At 37.2% G+C, this 23,023-nt stretch overlaps 1 protein-coding gene across 1 annotated transcript in view; it reads left to right on the top strand.

The window, feature by feature from the left end:
• REV3L (REV3 like, DNA directed polymerase zeta catalytic subunit) overlaps positions 1-23,023 on the top strand; it is a 132,180-nt gene that overhangs the window by 61,384 nt on the left and 47,773 nt on the right. The window contains exons 5-12 of the mRNA XM_074896170.1: positions 2,108-2,204; positions 13,600-13,694; positions 14,200-14,304; positions 15,241-15,325; positions 15,411-15,559; positions 15,850-15,978; positions 18,591-18,828; positions 21,712-21,851. Of these exons, the coding sequence (XP_074752271.1) occupies positions 2,108-2,204; positions 13,600-13,694; positions 14,200-14,304; positions 15,241-15,325; positions 15,411-15,559; positions 15,850-15,978; positions 18,591-18,828; positions 21,712-21,851 (1,038 nt within the window). The remainder of the gene's footprint in view (positions 1-2,107; positions 2,205-13,599; positions 13,695-14,199; positions 14,305-15,240; positions 15,326-15,410; positions 15,560-15,849; positions 15,979-18,590; positions 18,829-21,711; positions 21,852-23,023) is intronic.

Below are 23,023 nucleotides of genomic sequence, written 5' to 3'. Positions count from 1 at the left end.
AAGGTTATCTTTTTCAAGTTCTTCTCTTTATAGGTAGTGAGGAAGAAGGCTGCAAATTCATTCATGCACCACATGCCACAAAAACTATTATAAAACTTTTCAGTAGTTGAATCTTCCTCTGTAATAAGACTCTGCAAGTCCTTGATGTGTCACTGCTACTGTCTCTAAAGATCTTCATTTCAAGATCCTCATATCAAGAAAAAGGGGATTTTGAGTGTCCTTAAATCTATTCCTTTGAGTAACTTTACTGAAGAAATAGAAATCTGGCCTCGATTTTTAGAAGTATTTGAAAGTAGGATTCATAGAGAATAAGAAGGGGTATTTATGTACTGAATAATGTACTGAAACTGTTCTCATGGGGTATTTGAAATGCATTTGATTTAAAAAAAAGAGTAATATATATTTTATAAGTTGGCCTATAATCTTGCATAGCTGCTGTGATGTATTTTTCTTTAAAATATACAACTATCTAATTCCATTTTGTCAACTCAGAATAAGTTGAAAATGAAAAATAACAAGATGTTTCCATGCATAGTCAGCTTGCATTTTAATATGGAGAATTAGCTGATATGCCACGCAGTGAAAACATGGCTGTGTTTTTCCTGGACCAGCTCTGCCCAGAAGCGAGTCATCACTACTTGAACAGCACAGACACTAAGATACGCTAGGCTTGAGCTGGGTCAGTGTAAACAGGATCAAATATTCTGTGTTGTCTCTCTGGAATCACCTCCTTAGGTATCGCTGTGCATATAGACCATCTTAGTGCCATTGTGGCTGAATGTGAGCTAGCTCCTGCAAGAACACAAGCCTGTCCTTTCATCACACTCAAGTGTGACATTTCCTGGGCGAGTTTCGTGTCTGTGTGCTGTGTCAGTGCACTTAGGAGCCTGATGTTGGGGCAGAGTTTGCTGGAACTAGTCTCTGCAGTAGGGTTGCTCTGGAATATATTTAATTAAGCCTGCTGGATTTCAGTTGCTTCTATTTGTAGCTTCTAAGGTGCTTTTGGCATGGTGTTTCCCAGTTGCTTCTGTAGTAACTATGTTATTCGGGGCTTTTTGCTACATGAGATAGCCTATTCCTAGTAGTGGAATTCACACTGGCAAGACTGTTATAAATTTACTTTAAAATTACAGAATAAAAATGTGTGTTCTAATAAATACTTATTGATTGAAGGCCTCTGACAATTTAATTGTTCAATTAGTGTATCTTTTAACAAATGCAAAAGTGTTTGCTATTGCTAAAAGGTAAATTTAATACAAAAAAACCTGTTAATGTGTGACACCAACATAGCTGAGAAGATTCAAGGTTCAAGCTGGTATTTCACACAGAAGTGGGATACTGAGTAATTTTCAAGGTCTTCTCCCATTCTGCCTCCCCCTAACAACATTCCTGGTCTTTTTTCTTTCTTGTGCCACATCCTGTGCATATTGTCTTTCCTTCTTCTGAAGAGTGAAGGTTCAGGATGAGACCTCAAGGGAAGTAGTAAGTCTTCAGAGGGGACTTCTCCAACATGACTTTGGAGCACGCTTCCTTTCATTGAGACCTCCAAGCAAACTTAACACAGTGTGTTCTTTATTTGTAGGTCAGACAACATCTGCCTTCATTGCAGGTTTCCACTTACTGCTACTGCCACTGCATCTGGAATATATTGTATATTCTCTTTCACCTTACAGATAAGAAAGAGGAAAAGTGTGAAGTAGAATTTAGTGTTTTCTTTGGCTTCTAATTTTCATTGGGTTGTGACCTGAGGACCCAGAACTTGGGAATTCTGAAGTTTACATCAGACTCTGCATGATTTACTTTGACACTCGTGCAAATAGGAGAAGATTGAATTTAGGTTAAGATATGGCTAGAACACAGAAAATGTAATCCTAATAGTGTCAGTGTTTTGCAAATATGTTTTGCTTTCTGTATGTATCTGCATGTTAGAAAGTTGAATAATTTAAATGATACCATAGTTACTTTTTGAAGATGGTGTCATGCAGTGCTATTTGTTCTTTAGGAGTATTTGGACTGGTAGTTATTAAATAATAAATGCAATTATATAATGAAAGGTGTAAAAAATATTGCCACATAAATGAATTAATTTTTCATTCTGTTTTTCTAGGTGATACATCAGGTGTAAGTAAACGTCATAGAATACATTTGCCAGAAAATTCAAACAGAGTATCTTTCATTGAATGGGAAGAAGATGAAATACCGAGGTCAGCATGCCAAATTTATATATGTTGTTTTCTTATACACATCAACTTGTATATACTACAGGGTTCCAATCTCCTTTGACCCTTGTAAAAAAAGAGTGCTAATGTGACACAAATGATCCTTATTTAGTTTCTTTTTACAGTTTTGAGCATCTGACATTTTCTGGTATATGGTTGTAAAAATCTAACTGGGAGGTAACAATAGGAATATATGTGGCAGATTCAACTTTCTGGGTTTTGGAAGATACATTTCTAATTAATTACTTCTGATGACAAGCTAAGCAAGTTTAAGTTATAGAGAATACTGACACATCAGTTCACAGGTTTTATAATCACCCTTAACATGAATAATGTGCTGTCAGAGTATTCCCATTTGTCCATTTCAAATAGTAGCTATATAAGAATCTCAGCTTAAAATTTGTATGTTTGTTTCCCATGCTCTTCCTTCTTTCTAAACATTCCCTAGTCTACAGCTTGTAATTTATAATAGCTTTACTTCTGTAAGAATAGGAGTGTATCTTGGGTGTTGCAGGTTTTTTTTTGAGAGGGGGGGGGGGGGGGGGGGGAGAGAGAGACAGTGTCTGGTGCTACCTTGATTTGTATCATTTACTCATAGCAAGTTCATTTTTTAAGCTACTTTCTCATGTTTGACAGGTCTTGCAAATACTCTGTCAGCTAGTAGTCCTCTCAGTCTTTGGGTAGTTTCTGTAATCCTTCTCTGAATAGCTTATCAGGCTCAACGCCGGCTGCTTGCTAGTGTTATGTACTGGGAGCACTCACTTCCCCAGCAGAAAGTGCCTTAAACCATACTTCAGATTTTTCTAGTGTGCAAAAACTTGAGGTTGTGCAAGGTTGCATGTTTTTCTGACTCTACTACTCCTACTTTAAGGTTTTGAAACAATATTCATCTGATGGTTATCTTGTGATTTTACTTGTGGTCAATTCATATTCAGGTTTTTTGGGCTATTTCTTCTGCTTTTTGGCTGCATACTTCATTCATAGTCCATTTCAACCTTTATTTGACTCAGTTACATAAACCAAGTTACTTAACCTTCATGGGGGTTGGATCATAAGTTAGACCAGAGTTATCTGATGTTACTTTACAAAGATCTGGGGATGGCAGATAAAATGAAAGCAAAGTAGCACTTCCTAACTGTCAAACCCTGAGAGCCAAAGGTATCTTCTCTGCAGGCTCTCATCCTTGTGGCTGTATCCACAAGCCTTCTTTTTACCTCCTTCCACACTTCTGTGTATACAGCCAGGGGTGCAGCACCTCACTTATGCCAGTCCTTCTCTGGCTCTCACACACATTCCAGCAGTGGGATATTAGCAGTAATGGGGCAGATCCCAAGCCTGTCCTTTTCTCTAGCATTCCTTCTCTGTACTTTTGCCAGTAGGAATTTCTTTCTTGAATGTGAAGCCTGAATACCCCATAGTATACCAAGCAAATTTTCTCTAGTCCCATATGCAATGATACTGGTAGTTCTTTCCCCAATAAGCTTTAGTCTAATTTACCATGTCACTTGACTTATAAACATTTTAGGATTTATTAGTACAAGATGTTTCTCCTCTTCTTTTTTTTTTTTTTTGGGGGGGGGTGGTGGTGGTGGTGGTGATAATCTTCCATTTGGCATCCCTTATAAGTTTGTATATGATCTTACTTTTAAATTTCATCCTGTTTCTATTATTCTACTTCTCAGTTAGCCTGCTTTCGTTTTATGATACTGTGATCTGGTTATGTATCCAACATGTCTACCAGCTTGTCTTATCAGCATATTTCATTAGTACACTCCTGCATATTAATGAGATGCGAAATAAACCCAGTCCCAGAAACTGGTCTGTCTTCAGTTCTACAAATTTTATATCAACCCTGAGTCTTTTTTATACAACTGATAGGAATTTTACCTTTAGCCAGATCTTAAAATGTTTTAATAATTTAGGAACTAATTTACATCACCAGCTGAAATTGTTTCCCATTTGATACTGTGTCAAACATTCCTTTGTCTAGCAAATGAATTCTTTTATTAAAGGTGTTCTAGCATGGCTGTCTTCCACATGCTGTAGGATGTTCATGCCACTGAAAAGCAACAAACATGAACTCTTTTCCATTCTTGATTTTACTCTGTTCTGTATCTACACAAAATTATTTGTCTGTTATAATTTCTCCTGGATTATTTATGGGAAGCATCAATTTAAACAATGTTCTTGTAATCAAATCCATATTGCAATTTGTCCCACTTCCAGATTACCTTCCTACTTTATCTCATTTAAAATTCTGAAAATTTATGGATTTGTAATTGTCATGGTCAAGCTTGCTGAGGGTAAATCTGACCTGGATGGTATATGAGATACCAACCAATCCAAGGAAACTTTTTAAACTATTTCCTAAAATTATTGTGACTCAGATTTTTTTTTTTCATACTTTTTTTATTCTTGCAGTCTACAGCATTACTTGATATCTGTAAAGCAGCATTTCTTCCTTTATTTCTGTCTGTCCTTAACAAAGTATATTCTGTATTACAGACATTTGGTTTCTGTGTATAGCTGTCTCAACAGCTATATTGGTTTCTAGTTTTATTTGCAATACCAGCACAGTCCCCTCACTTTATTATCAAGTCTTCTTGAGTTAACTGTTCTGTGAATTGTTTAGCAAAAAATTTTTTCTTACTGTGTTTAACCTTGACTGCTATTTCCAGCAGCTTTTGGAGTTTCTCCTATGTGTCATTACTGAACTTCTAAGTCTTTGTTTGTCCTTTATGTCAGATATGAAGGTCTCATAAATCTTTCCATACCTTTCACCTGTACACTTAAGTTGCTCTTTCAAGAAAAAGCAAAGGGAGGAAAAGACAGTCAAATGTTGTTTTGAGACTGCAGAATTTCTAGGGCTGACTTGTATTCTTAGTGATTGGCATGTCTGTTTAGACTCATTAATCTTGGTTTTGTGTACATTGAGAATAAATTTTAGAGGTAGTCCAGTGTGTGTATCTGCCAAGTCCTTGCTGTGAGTGGCAGCTGACAAGTTCTCTGGTTTAACCAAGCAGTGCCAGTGATTCAGCATTTCTTGACTTTGGAGTACAGTATATCAAGCGGTTGAAATCTGATTCTGAATGTCTGGTAGGTAACATGCAAAATACTATTCAGAAATTGTGTGTATAACATTAGCAGCAACATGAGTAAATGCCAGTGGTGGTTCTTTTATTTCAAAAAACATCCGAGAACTATGCCAATGTTTCTTGGTGACTGAACTCACTCTTCAGTACTAGATAGCACCTTGCTACTCTGCCATTTCTCCAGAACAGTATTTAACCCTGCTCTGTCCTGTCTTGCTCCTGGCAAATCTCTGAATTAGTAACTTGCTGCTATAATTAGCATACTGTATTAAACCAGGGACAGTTCTTTTAACTCTAGAGTGATTCTGTTAGGAAGTAGACAAACGTCCAAAGCCACTAGTGCCCAGGAATCTCTGATGTTTTAAGGCTTTTAGGCACGATACATGCCAGTGTTAACAAATGGGAACCTACAAAGCCTACCTTAAAATAAGCAGCAGTCATCTGAGCCTGGCAGTGCTATCCAACAGTTTTGACAAGAGTTTTTCACATGAGACACGTTTATGTTATCCCTCAGGTAGCTGATAATAAATGATTAAACACTTCATGATTTCCAGTGAGAGAACTTTCTGGTAAACACCAGGCTTGGAGTAACCTGCCAGTTAAGAGTACCATTTGGACATGATGTGTTAAAATCAGAATGATTGGTAGAATGCTTTTGAGAGTCACTTTATTTTCTAATTCTAGATTTGCTATTGAACGCTAGTTTATGTGGAAATGGAGAGATCTGACAAATAACACTATTGCACAGTCTAGTAGTTACGTAATGTTACAGATTTCTAATAGCTTTGTGGCTGTCATAGTTGCTTTTCTTGCTTGTCAGGATGTACGTGTTTGTATTTAGCTATTTGATTCTTAATAAAATGTGCACATTATCCAAGTCACTGGAACATCCTGCAAAGACATTTTTTCTTCCGTGAACAGAATATAGAAAACTGTTATGTCAAAGTTTAGAGTACTTATCACTATAGTTGAGTGACACCTCTCAGATTCTCTGTGGCGTTAATTTTTTATCTACTATCCTCAGTTTAGCATTATAAATACCTGAGATGTAATCATCACAGAACTTGTTTCCCTAGGCTGTTATTAATGTTGATGAATTAAGATACTGACTTTGTCCATTCTGCAAGATTAACTAGATCAGTTAGATCTAGCTAACTGTATGTAATGGGCACTTCTTAAAATTTGTGTCCACTGTTCCTTTAATCCTTTGTCTCAGCACCTGAGGAACCAAACCTTGGTACTTCCTTTGAGTACAGGTTTCATTTTTATTATTATGCCAGTGGATAGTGCCAACAAACTTCTACTTTCTTCAAAAATAAGGACCATTCTCTCTGTCTGTTCTCAGAATAATTTATTTGGAGCTTTATCTACAAAGGCATGATGGATTTGTATTGCAGTTTTTCAGCATAGTGTGCAAGTATAAAAGGTAATTTTAAATGAATTGATTTTAATATCTCAAGTAGCCTAGTCATGACAGCTTAATGTTGCACAACCCTGATTTATCTTGCTTCTTAGTAAACTTTTGCGCTCTCGTAGCTGGTTTGCTTCCATTCCTATGCCACCTCAATTTAATCCTCCTTTTCATGTAACTGTATTAGAAGGTGTACCTTGTGAATGATTCTGTTTACATTTTCGTACAAAATGAAACCCAAATGCTATGAAAAGCTTTGGCTGGGACTTGCTAAGTCTTCTCTTCTAACCTAACACAGATATTCTCAAATCACAGTTTTGACATTACATAAAATTATCTTTTTCTTTTCAAAACTGATGCATGTGATGTGAAGCAACTGGTTCGTCTGTTGTGTAAGGCAATCTGTGTCAAACAGACCAATTCTGAGTATCTTCCAAGGCATGACCTGAACTAGTTCATATTTCCAACTACCTACAAGCAGGAGACTGGACATCTGACTTCTTCACGCTGTCTTCTCAGCTGCTAATTGCAGAACTATAGTTACTTGGGAAATATGGCTTGATCTGGGAGAGTGGGAAATACAGTTAGTTCCTTTGTATATTTTCATGATATGTTGTGCATGTTTGTTTTTGGTGAGCAAAACCCGCAAACCCAATAGCTGACCAAGGTATTGACGGTACTCAGATTAAATAGTTCTCCAAGAAGCATGTAATCATGTTATATATAATCATACAATGGTTTGGGTTGGAAGGGACTTTAAAGATCATCTAGTTCCAACCTCTCTGCCGTAGACAGGGACACCTTTCACTAGATCAGGTTGCTCAAAGCCCCATCCAGCCTGGCCTTGAACGCTGCCAGGAAGGGGGCAGCCACAAACTCTCTGGACAACCTGTTCCATGCGTCGCCACTCTTACAGTAAACAATTTCTTCCTTGTATCTAATCTAAATCTGCCCTCTTTCAGTTTAAAATCGTTACCCCTTGTCCTATCCCTACACTCCCTAATAAAGAGTCCCTCCCCATCTTTCCTGTAGGCCCCCTTGAAGTACTGGAAGGCTGCTGTAAGGTCTTCCTAGAGCCTTCTCTTCTCCAGGCTGAACAACCCCAACTCTCTCAGCCTGTCCTCATAAGGGAGGTGCTCCAGACCCTGATCATCTTCGCGGCTTTCTTTGCACCCACTCAATCAAGTTCATGTCCTTCTTGTGTTGGGGGCCCCAGAGCTGGACACAGGACTCCAGGTGGGGTCTCACAAGAGCAGAGCAGAGTGGCAGAATCACCTCCCTCGACCTCCTGGCCACACTTCTCTTGATGCAGCCCAGGATAGAGTTGGCTTTCTGGGCTGTGAGTGCACATTGCTGGCTCAGAGTCAGTTTTCCATCTGGTAACACCCTTGAGTCCTTCTCCACAGGGCTGCTCTCAAATTCAGTCATTGCCCAACCTGTATTTGTGCTTGGGACTGCCCTGACCTGTGTGCAGGACCTTGCACTTGGCCTTGTTGAACTTCGTAACTTCAGGAGAGTTTGAACTCTTTCCTCTCCCCCTGATATTTTTTTTTTAATCAGAGTAAATTAAATGTTAGGAAGGCCAGTTAAAGGGCTCTGTTTTCACGTGTCCTTTGAGGTTTTTCCTGAAATGGGAACAAATGGCTTCTTGGCTTCTGTGGCTTACCTGGATGTTGCAGAAGCTTGCAGTACTTCTGCACTGACTTCTGCTAGTGCAAGTGTCTAGCAACAAACCTTGACAAGGATGATAAATGCCAAGTTAATAATCCAGTTCTATCAAGAAGACATTTTTCAAGTCTTATGAAAATCTTACTGTACATGTCAGTTGTCTTTATTAGCCTCCACGTTGGTCTTTGGAGTGTGCGGTTTTGACTGCCAGTCCTGCCTTAATCCTGAAAATGTTAATGAGAATTATGATGATAAATCCCAAATATGTTTCAAAAAAGGTCTCTTGTTAGCTCAGTGCTTTTAATTTGAATAATATGCCATGTTAATTGGAATACTGTAATTTTTGACAGAAAGACTCCTTATATCTGTTTGATTTAGAGCTTGGGCAAAATGAGCTTTTCTGCTTCTAATCGCCCAAATCGTTTGAATCTTGGTGAGTTGCAGACAAAGAACATGCTTCAAATTAGTATTATTATGGAAAAAAACCTTAAGTTACAGTGACAACTACCACTTTGTTTTGAATTCAGAAATGTTGAATTCAGTGTTATTTTTATGGGATAAATCCATATTATAATCTCTTGTAAATAAGAAATCTGATTATTTGGAAACTTCTTGGCCAATTCTGTTTATGGTATTGATCAGTTCTCAAGACAAATCACTGGCCACACTCTTGATGGGAATATGGAAAACCATGACATGGGTTTTTTTGACAAAATGTCCTAACTAGTTAAAGGGAAAATAATAAAAAACAATCTTTTTACAGAGGAAAGGCAAATGTTTCGGTTAATGGTTTTAGTCATCAAACAAACTCTTCAGAAATAGGTTGCTAACACTAATTATATTTTGTCTTAAACTTTAAAAAAATTCTTTTTCTTTCTCTCTTCCCTTCCCCCCCCTTTTTTTTTTTAGTTGGATTGTTTTTACAGAAGAAATTTAGTGAAAGTAGAAAGCTCAGAGCTTTGCTGTTATATCTACCAAACGAGTCAAAGACAGATCTCAACCAGACTTCTGGTCATTTACATGTGTTATTTATCAAAGGGCAGTACTAAAATCAAAACCCCTTCTGAAATCAATGACCATTGTGTGTTGTGGTCCCTTTTCACTTGTTCCCAGGAATTCTTTGATTTCACGAAGGAAGCAGACAAAATTTTTGCAGCTTCCTCCCTTGTTCTTGTTTCCCATTTATCTTGCAGGTAGTTTTTATTATGAGATCAAAATGTAGGTTTCAGCTTGCCTGCAGTTCCTATTGCCCACCATGCAGGCAAGGCTCTGTTTGAATGCTTTGATGAATACGAGCACCCAAAGTGTGTGACATTAAAAGTATGCATTTTGATTGTATTATGGACTTGTTCAGCTGATGGTGTGACTGGGAGGGGAGGGAAATGATGGCAATGCATTGTCCTTAAAGTGTGCATTAAGGCATGGGTAGTCTACTTCTGCTGAAAGGCTGAGCTGCTTTGGTTTAGGAGTTCTGTGATCTGCTCTCTTAATTTTCACAATAACTCTGGAACAGTACTGCTGACTAGAGGGATTAGTAATCATATATTAATGTATCACGTCTTACAATCCTTAATGCATTCTATGATACATGTTTCACACTTCTGCCAGACTACTTTTGGATGTTTAGAATAAAGAAATACCCTGCTCTGACTTCTTTTGCTGTAACCAAGTGAAACATACATTTACATCGAAAAATACCTTAGTGTATTAATGCAGCCACAAAATGTGACATCACAAATTTTAAAACTATGGCTGCTAAGAAATTATTTTGAAAACTTTTTCTCTGTTTTTAAACTATATGCTCTCAAAATATTAAGTGTCGGGTAATTTCTAAAATTGACTTTCAGGATGCCTATTCCTTTTTTTCTTATCCCTCATTCCATTAAAAATCCAATTGCTGAGACTTCTGTTTTGGTTTAGTTTCATGTTATGTATAACACAGGATTTTACATTCCAATAGAAATTCCACTATTACAACGTGATGCAGGAGAGCAAGTATGATTCTTGAAAGTTGAGTCTGTTGTAGAGAGGTTGAAGTTACCACAGTAAACCCTAGAAGCCTTACATAGGGGAATATTTCTTTCTTACCCCAGAGGTCAAGTTAAGCCTCAGCTGAGCAAGTGAACTAGTAGTAGAAACTTAATCTTGTATTAATGTGATATATAGAGTCAATGACCAAATAACTAGATCTCCTTTCAGTCCTCTCTATCTTTTCTAAGTGCCAAAATAGAGGTATTCTAGGACTGGTTTAATTTCTGCTTACATTTCTGATACTATTTATTGCCATCTTGTCCAGTTCTTTGACTGAACAGTTAAGCAAACAAGCTGTAAGTTTACTGGGGTTTTTATCTGCCCTGGAGATTTTTTTTTTAAACATGAAAAATGGACTTTTTCAGAATTTTACTCTTTTATGGTTAAAAATAATTCTCTGGTTTTCTTATGAGGTCTTTGTATTCTCTCTAATAATGCAGGAGGCTATTTCTGCATTGTGCAAAATGCAGTTGCTATTTCAGTTGACTATTTCTTCATAGATAGACAAATAGATACAGGCGTAATAAAGTAGTTATAACCTAACAATTTAGATTTTCTCTGTGCATGATACTGCTATCTAACAGTCTTACAAAGCAAAGTATTTATTTGCCAGTACCTTTCTTAATCTTTATGAAGTTCATACACTATTATGGACTTAATAGATAATTCTTGCATTTGTAATCACAAATAAATGGTTTTGGTATCTTAAACTAAGCTATATGGTACATTGATACATTTGATACACTTCAGAAGTATTAGATCTCTATTCTGCTGACAGAACTGGACAGCAGTCAGTAACAGCTCACATAGTGGCATCCCTTCAGATAAGTAGCCTTCTTAATTTGTTGTGTTGTGTGTCCTTGTCCCCACACCCCCTGCCCCTTTCTTCTTCTTTTGAAGATAATATCTTAGCCTTTGCCCTTTAGGCAATAGGACCTCAGTGTTTGAAGGAAAGGGTTGTTCTTTTGGGGGAAGCAAGGAAAACTGAGGGCCAAGAGGAAGTGAGACAGGAGAAATGTTGCACCTGTTTAGTATTTCTTTGTTCTGTACTTCACCTACGGCATAGGCTCTTTGCATGGACTGAGTATCTCAGGAGTTCTGGTGTGGTTGTAAAGCAGTAGACCACTGAAGCTGCCATGAAAGCAGCCCTTTACCTTCAGTTTGGTTCAAGATATTTTAAGTTTGATTTCTGAAGTGTATTTGAGAGAACCTCTTGGTCTTCTGCTCCTTTTAAGTAATGAAAAATATTTTAGAGCTTTCTTGCAGGAGATATCCGAGCAGTTTTAATTGGGTCCTTACTGAGCAAACCTACATGCTTTGCATACAGATAACCCTCTTAAGGAAGACCATGTGTCTGAACTAGCTTCAGTCAAAATTTCATGTAATCTGTAGTTTGTTGATAATCTGTCCACAGACCTCTGCAAAATGAGTTTAAAAATAAATATTTTTATTTTCCAGAATGGAAATGTGATGAAGGGGTCAGTTTTGCTGTTTTTCTTAGTATGCTGTTTTATATCTTGATAATAACTATGATGCCCTGAAGCCTTTTGGAAACTCAGAATATTTTTGTGGTTGACTTCTCTGCTATTTTCTGAGAAGTCATTAGATTTTTGCTCTTACATAGGATCATAGAATAGAATAGTTTGGGTTGGGAGGGACCTTTAAAGGTCATCTAGTCCAACCCCCATGCAGTGAGCAGGGACATCTTCATGCTTGGAGCCCCGTCCAACCTGACCTTGAATGTTTCCAGGGATGGAGCATCTACCACCTCTCTGGGCAACCTGTTCCAGTGTTTCACCACCCTCACATCTTCCTCATATCGAGTCTAAATCTGCCCTCTTTTAGTTTAAAACTACTATGCCTTGTCCTATTGCTACAGGACTTATGAAAAAGTTTGTCACCATATGTCTTATAAGCCCCCTTTAAATATTGAAAGGCCACTGTTAAGGTGTCCCCAGAGCCTTCTCCAGGCTGAACACCCCCAACTCTCTCCATCTGTCCTCACAGGAGAGGTGCTCCATCTTTCTGACCATTTTTGTGGCCCTCCTCTGGACTCACTCCAACAGGACTCCAGGTGGGGTCTCACAAGAGTGGAGCAGAGGGGGAGAATCACCTCCCTCAACCTGCTGGCCACAGTTCTCTTGATGCAGTCCAGGATACAGTTGGCTTTCTGGCCTGTGAGCACATATTGCCAGGTCATACTCAGTTTTGCGTCCATCAACACCCCCAAGTCCTCCTCCACAGGGCTGCTCTCAATCCCTCCATCCCCCACCCTGTATTGATACCAGGGTTGCCCCAACCCAAGTGCAGGATGTTGTACATGACCTTGTTGAACCCCATGAGGTTCACACAGGCCCACTTCTCAAGCTTGTCCAGGTTCCTCTGGATGGCATCCCATACCGCAGGCGTGTCCACCACACCACTCAGCTTGGTGTCATCTGCAACATAAGCAAAGCAGTTTAATTTTACATTTCCTTAAAACTAGTTTACTGACGGCAACAGGTGGAAGATCTGAAAAGCCACAGCAGGAAGATGATCAGACCATTATACAACAAGCTTGAATTTGTTTCTAGTATTTTAAGTCTTTACCAAGCCAGTTATCCTTAGTTCTGCTCATGTGTGGGATGATAACACTCTGTTTATATTCACCAGGCTACCCCAAGCCCCCTAAATAAATGAAAAAAAATCTGAAAAATAAAACATTTGTTGCTTCACTTCCCATAGTTGGAAATGTTAAACTGTTTTGCATTGCTCTGAACTGTGAATGAGAGAAAAATTTTCGCCACTGCATTTTCTGGGCGCAAGATCATGCAAACGCAGATGGTCCTATTGGCTGAGAGTTCTGAGAGAACATTTCATCTTATATTTGAGGAGAAGAACATTATTGTAATTGCTGTTGTATTTAGAGTTGTTTATCACTTCTTTCTCTTCTCCCCACAAAAGAAAAAGCTAATCCCTTTACATTCAAGAAAAAACTTCTCATCTAATTAGATTTGAATATGATCGTTAGTTGAAGGACCTTCAGGTGAGGGTGAGAACTGATAATTTCATATTCAGGTACTCACCCCCATTCCCCCTGAAATATTTTAGATGTTAGTCCGGTTAGAGAACAGTAATGATGCATGTTTCAAAATCAACATATTGCTAAAATTAACCTGTGTTATTTATGTTGTCACAGCTCTTTAATATTAAAAGGTGTTGAGCCACAAAGTACCTGTGAATTGGAGGTGGATGCAGTAGCTGCGGACATTTTAAATCAACTGGATATTGAAGGTGAAGTGTTAGTAACTTTCCATGTAAAATATTTTAGGACAGGATTGTCATTTTTTTAAGGCTTAGCTTAATTAAGCCACAATCCAGAGTTTTAGTGAATTGTTGATCTACAAATTTATAAAGTTAAAAATAAAATTGAATGAACTCTGAAAGAAAACAGGTTATAAGAACAGCCTATTATCAGAGCAATAGAAGAGATTTTTGTTAATGCATAACAGAAGGTTCCAGATCTGTAAGGAGAATAAGTGAAATATCAAGTATGGGTGTGTATGTACATACATGCACATGCATACTTTGTGACAAGACCAACAAAAGCCAAAGGTCCAAATAACAAATAGGAGATCTAGAAAACAAATAAAGTTGATCCTAGAGTAATGCAAGAATAGCAATTTAAAAAATAATAGGTTAAAATGACAGAAGAGGTGAAGAAGAGTGTCAGAATCTAATTTGGGGTGAAGAATGCTTTGTCACATTGACAGACTTCATGTATTATTGCATATTTCAGCCCAGATTGGCAGGAACCCTGGTTTGCAAGCTATATGGGAAGATGAAAAGCAGCGACGGAGACAGAAATGTGAATCTTCTCAGATTAAGACACCCGAGTCACAAGGTAAAAAAAAAAAAATTAAAAATTGTGAAGCTGCTTATCAAAAACTTTGAATGAGAAGCAACCAGGAGGTAGAATTTAAATCAGTGTATCAAGTTTGAGGGCTTTTTAGATGTGTTTTTTTCATTTCCAAGTTTACTGCTTTCCCAGTATGTGTATTCCAGTTTTAAAAGCAAGATACATAACCTTGCCGAAAAACATCATTCAACTAGCTGCAAAGCATTCTAGGCAGAATGAATGATAATTACGGTTAAGATTGTATGCTTTATGATTGGAAAACATTCAAATGTTTAGATACTGGCAAAATTAAATCTCTTACCCTGAAGCTTTCCGTGGTAGTTTATGTACAAAGTCAGTTCCTTTGAATTTCTGTGGAATTACAGTTAAGGTGGTGTTAGATGAAAATTCTGAAAGGATGGACAAATCCCTGTATTTTTATGTAAAATTCATTGCACAGGGAAAACCGTGCTCTGCAGATTAATTGCATAATGAACAGAGCTATTCTCTGTGGAACCTAGGCCATGTTTCTTTTAAAATATGAATTATATTTGTCAAGTAAAGCAGAGGATTGCAAGAGGAAAAGACTGCTTTCTGACGGGTTTTTTTTGCCTGCATTTCTGTGTAATATTCAGGCTGTGTAAACCAGAGTTTTCAAAATTGTTCACTGATTGGTCTTTTCCTTGATGCTCACCTTGGTGTAATTGCAACATGATTTGTAAATGCTGTTGATACTCGCAGTTGCAAAGGAGATCAATGGGAGTATGTGAAGTATTTTAAAGCATTTAAATACACTTCAAAAATCAGCCCTCAAACTTGGCATGTAAATTAGTGGACACTTCAGCTTTGAGTCATTTGCTAATAGAATTAGTAATTTTAGCTGCTCTCTCTGTTGAGAGGTCAAAGTAAAACTGAATAACAAATATTTTTCAAATTTTAAAGACCGTGGATTTGTGCCAGCAACAGAGAGTGAAAAATTTTTTCAGAAGAGACTTAAAGAAATCCTCAAGCAAAATGACTTCTCTGTGTAAGTGTTTAGCCATTTGCCATAAAGTATAGTATTCTATGCAAACCCTAAATATGCCTTTAAAAATTGGTTTTCAATTAACTAGAACGTTGTCAGGATCAGTGGACTACAGTAATGGATCAGAGGAGTTCTCTGCTGAGCTAACACTACATTCTGAGGTACTTTCTCCTGAAGCCTTTCAGTGCACGCCAGCTAATATGGTAGAAGTGCATAAAGATAAAAAGATGAACAAAGGTGAGTATTTTTAATAGTATAATTGTTCAGGCATAAATCTATCATGCTTTGGCTGTTCTTACTGTTAACAGAAGTAAGCCAAGGGATATCTGATTGTCAGTTATGAAAAAATGAAGAGTAGTTTTGCTTTTATTTTCATCATTGTTAGAGTAAGCCTTTTAAAAGTTGCCATAGTAAATAATGGAAACATACTTGAATAGTAAAATCCATTTTAAAGTGGCTTGCTTTCATAATGTATTGATGTCTGTGACTTTGAAGTTTTATCCTTCCTCTTTGTTTTTCTTTTAAAGAATCCAATAGGATGCATACTGATAAAGAAGAGGAAGCACTTATTAATGAAGAAGCAATTTTAAACATTGTGGAGAATAGTCAGAGCTTTCAGCCTTTGTCTCAAAGACTGAGTCAAACTGCAGTTTTTAGTGAGTATGACTGGAATGTCTTGTCTTTTCCAGGCTATTTTATTGTTCCACAGTCTTTGCTGTGTTCTCTCACATTACCAGTCATGAAAGAAAGTAAGTAGTTTACCTCAGGAGTTTGTCAAGCAGATGGAGATTTCACACACCCATCCCCTATGACCACCACCAAAAAGCAACTTTATATTTTCTAAAAATGTCACAAGGATACTGTATTTCTAGAGGCTACTGTGCTTTACTGGTTCACTAAGCCTGTCCTCTTGCCGGGTCAGCTCAGTGCAATCTCTTATGGGTACTGCTCTTCCTTATGCTCCTAGTGTTACATGACTAAAACTCAGAATAAAGAGGATTTTGACTGTGTATCCATTAGGTTCTTGCAGTTACTTCATCTTTCTTACAGTTATGGTAGAGAACACTCTCACGGGCTATCTTTAGGAGCTCAGCTGTCCAGAGATACTGGGGTATAGTAGGCTGATAATGAGAGGCAAGTTGCAGAAGAGCATTTCCCAAAATTTATGGATACTGTCCTGCTTTCAACATTGGCTTGAAGGCAAAGAAACAGGAAGAAAAATATTAAGGAGGGAGAGAAAAATCATGACAGCAAACATGTGAATGACATGAGGGGGAAACAACAGTAAAATAACACGATAGAAGAACTTGTATGAAAAGCTGCTTCAGGTAGAAATAGTTCAAATACTCTGGAAGAGATGAAAAGCACAGTTTGTGCTATCTATATATACATTCTTACATAAACATAAGATATAATGTTAACATGCACTAAAGCTGATACTACAAGGTGAGGGGGAAGGGGGGACAGAATATCTAAACCCCATAGCCTCTAGTGCTTTTGATACATACATGGTGTGAATATGTGCATAGGCAACAAGATATGGACAACAATATATGTTCATGGGTAATGCAGTATACAACAATATGCAGTCTTTTCTTGCAAAGAAAGGAGGAGTGGATGGAGTGAGATTAAGAGTATTTTTCAGTGCTATTTTATTTTGCAGAAAGCAGGAAAGATTTTGGTTATGAAAGTGTTATAGGCAAGGATTTGGATTTATCAAGAGAATTATAAGTAGTTATGTGGGAGTTGGCAAATATGAGCATTGATTGGTTTTGGGGTGGTTTTTTTTTTTTGAGTGAGAAGGTTGTACTGAGAGGATGAGAAGTGGCTAAGGTAATATATAGGGTATGTCCTATAACTATGTGTTTGAATTGCTCAACCAAATAAGAGTGTTGAAATGGTCTGCGTTTTTCCAGTGGCTAGGGAATCAAATGGAGATTTTATTACTTTTTCTTTCTTTCTTGTCTTTTTTTTTTCTTCTTGTCACGAGGCTACTATTTGCTGGTGTTCTGTGTGACGATTAGTAATATGCTGCATCTTTAGGTCTCTTATGCTCTTTCATAGCATGGACTAGTCTTTACTATACCTTTGTAGAGCCTTAGTGTCACAGGGGCTGCAAATTGCACTACTTCTGCTGCTGTGAAGTACACAACAAGGTTTATACTAATGGGAAGTAAAGGTTGGAGTTTAATGATGGACCTCACAAAGGGCAAAGGAGCCAAGAACAGAAAGTACAATTGAAAATGGGTTAATTCAGAACTCTGGCAAAGGGGATGGTTTCCATTCTGAATGGTTGCATGGTGTCTTGTGAAGCCTTTGTAAAATATGGAAAATGCCTTCCTCACTGATGTTGAGACCTATTTTATATGATTCTCAGGATCATTGTAAATCATATGATATTTCCTGAGGAAGGAAAGTAGAGATTGTAGTTCTTCAGCCAGAGGAGAAGGAGAGAGAAGTAACAAAGATGCCTGGTAGACTGGAGATCATAAATTGGTTATAAGGTCAGATGAAAGGTAAGCAGGAGGAGAGTGAGAAAAAATTGTGACTTGGAAGGATGTTTAAGAAATAAAAATAAAGAATGAGAAGGCAGATGCATGAGTTAGTGTAAGCTTGGGTCAAATAAAGGAAAATAAAAAGTAAAATTTAAGGGAGGAATGAAATCAGGTAAACTTTCAGTGTTTAGAAGAGCCTAGGAAGAGAATAGGTTATAATGAAAAGGGAGATGAAGATAAGTATTACAGTAAAGGACAGAAGGAATGAAGGAAGAAGTAGTTGGTAAAAATGGGCATCACCTTTCATGAGATGCAGTGATTGAAAGTTTTCCATGTGATAGGGAGAAGTGCCCAACAAAATTAATGCAGCCATTGAAGTGAGAACAAGAGAAGGCAGTGATGCTTCAGAAGCTGCCACTTATGCTGAAATAAAAGGGGAGAGTGAGGCTTTACTAAATGTGAGGAAGTAAAAGGAGGATGGGGGGAGAGAGAGATAAGTGCTTCCACTAAATCTACTACAATCAGAAGAGAATGGCAGAAATAAAAAAAGAAGGTTGTCAAGATTTTAGATAAAGTGTTAGAAAAGATAAATCATAAAACTTGGAAAAATAAGATATGAAAAGAGCTTTGTTTCTGTAGCCTGCCTTGATTTAGACCATAATGAACTAGTAGATTTTAAAGTGTTGAGGCATTTTTTTGTTTTGTTTGGGTGTTTTTTTTACTGATAGACTAAAATTAGTCACAGATTCTACTTGTATTGGCTTTTTCTACAGTGGACAGTAGTGCTGATGAAGCCATGATTGATCTCTTGGCTGGATTGGAGAATGATGGATATCAGATGGGACATCACAAAGCACTCTCTCACCATCGTTCTCTTGGAGGCTGTCGAAATTCTCAGAACAGTGATGATGAAGAAAATGAGCCACAGTATGAGAAAGAAGACATGGAACTTAGCTTGTTAATGTCCCAAAGGTGGGACAGTAGCATTGAAGAGCCTGGGCCAAAAAGAAGGTATATATGTGATTTTTCTTTTCTTAATTTCTGCCACATCCTTCCTCCCTCCCACCCTGTTTTCAAGTGTGCTATGAGGCCAGTGAGCGGTAGACAGGTCTCTGTTAAGAGCATTGGAAAAATCTGTGCAGATCTTAGGATAGAATGTAGTTGTTCAGATGATGCTGTGAGTCGTCAGTTTTATATGGAAATAAACATTAAATGTTTAGTTTTGGGTAGACCTAAGCTTCTAGTTTGCTGTTTGAGGAAAAATTGAATAGGTTTTTCATCCTACAAGTCCAAATACAAAAAACGCGGATGTAACACAAATGTTAAGGTGTTTCTTGTACATCTCATGTGTCTGTAACTTTTACTGAACTAAATATTTAAGACGTGTTTTTTTGAGGACTGACCCAGAATCCTGAGAAAAACACCCATTTGTTTGCATGCTCAAAGCTTAAATCAAAATATGAATGTTGCTCACTCTGCTAGACTGCTAAAGGTCAGCAGCTTGAATATTTTTAAGGCCAAGATTCTTGGAACACCTTCTCAGGTTGTAATGACCTTTTGTACTGTTTGCACTGACAGGCATTGGAAGAAGGTATATCCAGTTCCTGTTCACCCCTGCTTGGGCAGAACTTTTGGTATTTCTGATTCTATTTGAAAGAGACTTCGCAGACATAGCATTTTGATATGTTCTTTTACATCAGAAGTCATAATTATACTATGATTTGGAGAGCCTGAGAGACAGAAATATTTAATCTTTTCTGTCATGAAGACATACAGAAAAGTTGTAATAGAATCAGAAGTTAGATCGTTAGTCTCCTAGTCCTAGAGATAATGAATCTCTCTAAAGCTACTTTTTCTTTCTGACCTTTCATTTTCTTTGTTTTTTTCCCTCCCAGCAGTCTGAAAAGTTGGAATTTCAATCTGAAACACTTAATGTTAATCTTCAGTTTAGTGGTAGTTTCTGTGTAAAACCAGCCTATATCTTGCAGAATTTATTAGCTCAAGCACAGCCCTATATGGGCACAACTGTACAACTTCTGGAGTCAGGTAGGGTCCTGGAGCAGTTAACTGCTTCTATGCAGTAAAGAATCCTATTAAAAAACTCATCACACTTGAGCTGGCTACAAATAACTTGCTCATATATGCCTACATTTTAATCCCAGATAGAAAGCACTAGGGAGAATGTACATACCAGGGTGCTTCCACAGGGGGTCAGCTCATGTTCAGAGGGAATTGCAAACTTTGTTTCAGTGTGATCTTTGCAGAATTTGGACTTACTTCAGAAGAGAGCATGGGTATCTCTGCCCCCCTGCATGATTTTGCCCATGCATAAAGATCCAGTTGAAGTCTGACGATGTATCCAACCTTATTCCACTCAGGCTCATTCTGTCTGTACTGCATCCATATTATCACTTCTGTTAATGGGTATTCACCAATCTTCTGTTATCTCAAAAAGTACACTGAGATAATGAGGAGTAACACCACCCTACTGACTGAAATAAATGGCTTGGGTTTGATTTGTGCTGAACTGGAGAAAAAAAGAACATCAAGACCTGGACTGGTTTGTGTATGGTGGTATCGTGCTGTGTTACACAAATTTTCCTGGAATCTAAATTGATGGGCTTGAATGCAGAGATGTCCAAGTTACTATCTGCAGAAGTTGTCTTCAGCCTGACTGGGTTTACTAAAGGTGACAAAGATTTTGCTTCATGTGTAGGATTATAGCATAATTCAAGATGGAAGAAACATCTGCATGCTGTGTTGTCCAGTGCCCTAGTCAAAGCAGCTTTGGATAGATCCGTTGCTCAGGGCCTTGTCTAGTCAAGGTTTGAGTATCTCCAAAGATAGAGGTTGGATAGTCTGTGTGGGCAACATGTTCCTGTGTTCGAACACCCTCGTAATGAAGAATGTTTTCCTTGTACATAACATTTAAAACATTCGTGTTTATACCTTTTAAGGTACTACACCATAATGCTTTGATATATCAAGCTACTAGAATAGGTTAATATTATCTTAAAACCAAAAAACAAACAGAAAAAAAACAAAACAAAAAAAACCCATCAAAACCTCAGTTCCTTAATATTTATCTGTATTTCTCTCTTGTAGCCACAGAAGAGTTTATGAATAATTATGTCCATCTCACACTTTATTTTAAAGAAAAATTCATATTCCTAAGTGCTTCTCGGGTTGTAATATCCCAGAGGGTTTGGGTTTTGTGTTTTTCTATATATTTTTTCTTTTTTTCCCCCATGTAAAACCATGCCACTTTAAAAACATGAAAAGTTCCTAGAAACTTACTACTTTTTTTTTTTCCCCAGCAGATTTGTGACTGTAAAAATGGGAGTGTAGAACAGTTGAGCAGCTTAAGTATTAGTAACAGCAGCTTCAGAATGTTCAAGGAGGGATGGAAACAAAGACTGGTTTTGTGGTTGTGCTTTATTAGGCCTGCTGAGAGAGAATTGTTGTAATACAGTAAAGATTCCTTAAAAAAAGGTAAACATCTGTTTGCTAAGAGCTAAACTAAAATAATTTTGCATAGTTGGTTTATTGTTCAAATTTCAAGCACTTTCAAGCAATAAAATTAAATTTCAGTAAAATTGAAATAAAATTACACATCTAAATTCCTTCTTTCCAACTTCTTAAGCTAGTGAATCCTGCTGGTTTTGTCTGGAGTTTTTAAGTGGTTGGCTGCCACTCTTGCTTAAAATAGTAACATTGAATAGTATTTTGAGTTTCTCAGTGAGAAATGGAAGAATTATTTTGGTTTTTTCCCTTTGCTCCCCCAAATTACACAACCATATAGCACAACACCCCTTTGATTTTGAGGTTTCCTGTGGCTATTGGTATTTTCTGTGAGAAGTATTGTGCAGTAATTCGTTCCTTCATTTTCTCTAGGTCAGCTGGCAAAAATATGCATCGAAGTTCAACAGAAGAGGATTCATCTTCAGAGGAAGAAATGGAGTGGAGTGGTAGCAATATGCTCCTAACTAATCTCTCTATACCTCAGTTAGATGGAACTGCAGATGAAAATGGTGGTAAGTAAATAGAAAACCAGCTTTGGAAGTTGCATTATTACCAGGGTCATAGTTTGTTTCAGATCAATTTGCTAATTCTCAAAAGTGCTAACTGGTTTCAATTCTTGTTTCAATTGGAAGGAAATGCTCTCAACAGATTGCCAAAGCAAGCCTTTAACATCTTCCTTAGAAGCCAGCAATATTTTAATCTTAATGCCCTCTACTAATTACCAAAACCTGCTTTTCCTATTGTAATAATGATCAGAAAAAAGCATTGTTTAATTAGTTTTATGGAAAAGATAGTTACCTTGTTGCAAGGAGTATTTTTCTGCTACAATTTGTTATGCAAATATGGTGTTAAAATGAATGATTCTCTAGGAGCATTTATCCTGTTAGGATTTCATTGTAGATAGTAAATGTATTATTGTGTAAGTTTAATGGTTCTTTGCTTTGCAACTATTTGCCACACATGCTAAAATATAGCAAACCTTTGTTTGAGCCTGTTTTAGCAGATTGCACGTTCACATCATGGGATTGCATGAGTTAAAGCTATGCAGTGGCAAAGCTGATGCAGAAGAAATTGCCTTTCAAAATCTATAAAAAATTAATCTATAAAGATATCTCTTCTCATCTCTTTATAACCTTCTGTCTTTGATCAAATAACCTTAGTTAATAGAATGCATACTTTGAGATTAGGCAAATATATACCTATTATTATTTGTTTCATTAGACAATCTACATATTTTTGTATTTATAAAATTCTGTTGAGCAAAGCTATGTAAAATGTATGGATCTTCTGGGGGAAAATACTTAACTGTTCCCGGGGTTTTCTCAGTATTAGCTTCACTTTTCTTCTTGGTCTAATAAACAGTAATTGTTCTTTGTTTAGAAATGTTGTATTAGTCATACTTCATTTCCTTTAAAATTAGAAATTTGTGGTTAACATCACTTTGTACAGAAGCTTCTTTCTTAATCCATACTACAAACTGGTTAATGTAAAATCTCGTCTGTGCTCATGCATGTACCTAGTTTCCTATTACTGTATATGTTCTTTGGGGTAAGACTGTAATCCTTTACAAAATTTCTCTGTTAGTTCATGACTCTTGAAGCCATTTGACAAAAATAACAAATATCATATATTAGTATATAAAATACGTAAGTCTTAATGTATCTATTAGCAATTCTTTAGTAGA

This window comes from Athene noctua, chromosome 1 (assembly GCF_965140245.1).
Source record: "Athene noctua chromosome 1, bAthNoc1.hap1.1, whole genome shotgun sequence".
Taxonomy (NCBI): Eukaryota; Metazoa; Chordata; class Aves; order Strigiformes; family Strigidae; genus Athene; species Athene noctua.
Note: the sequence above shows the minus strand (reverse complement) of the source record. Positions and strands in the feature narration are given on the sequence as shown.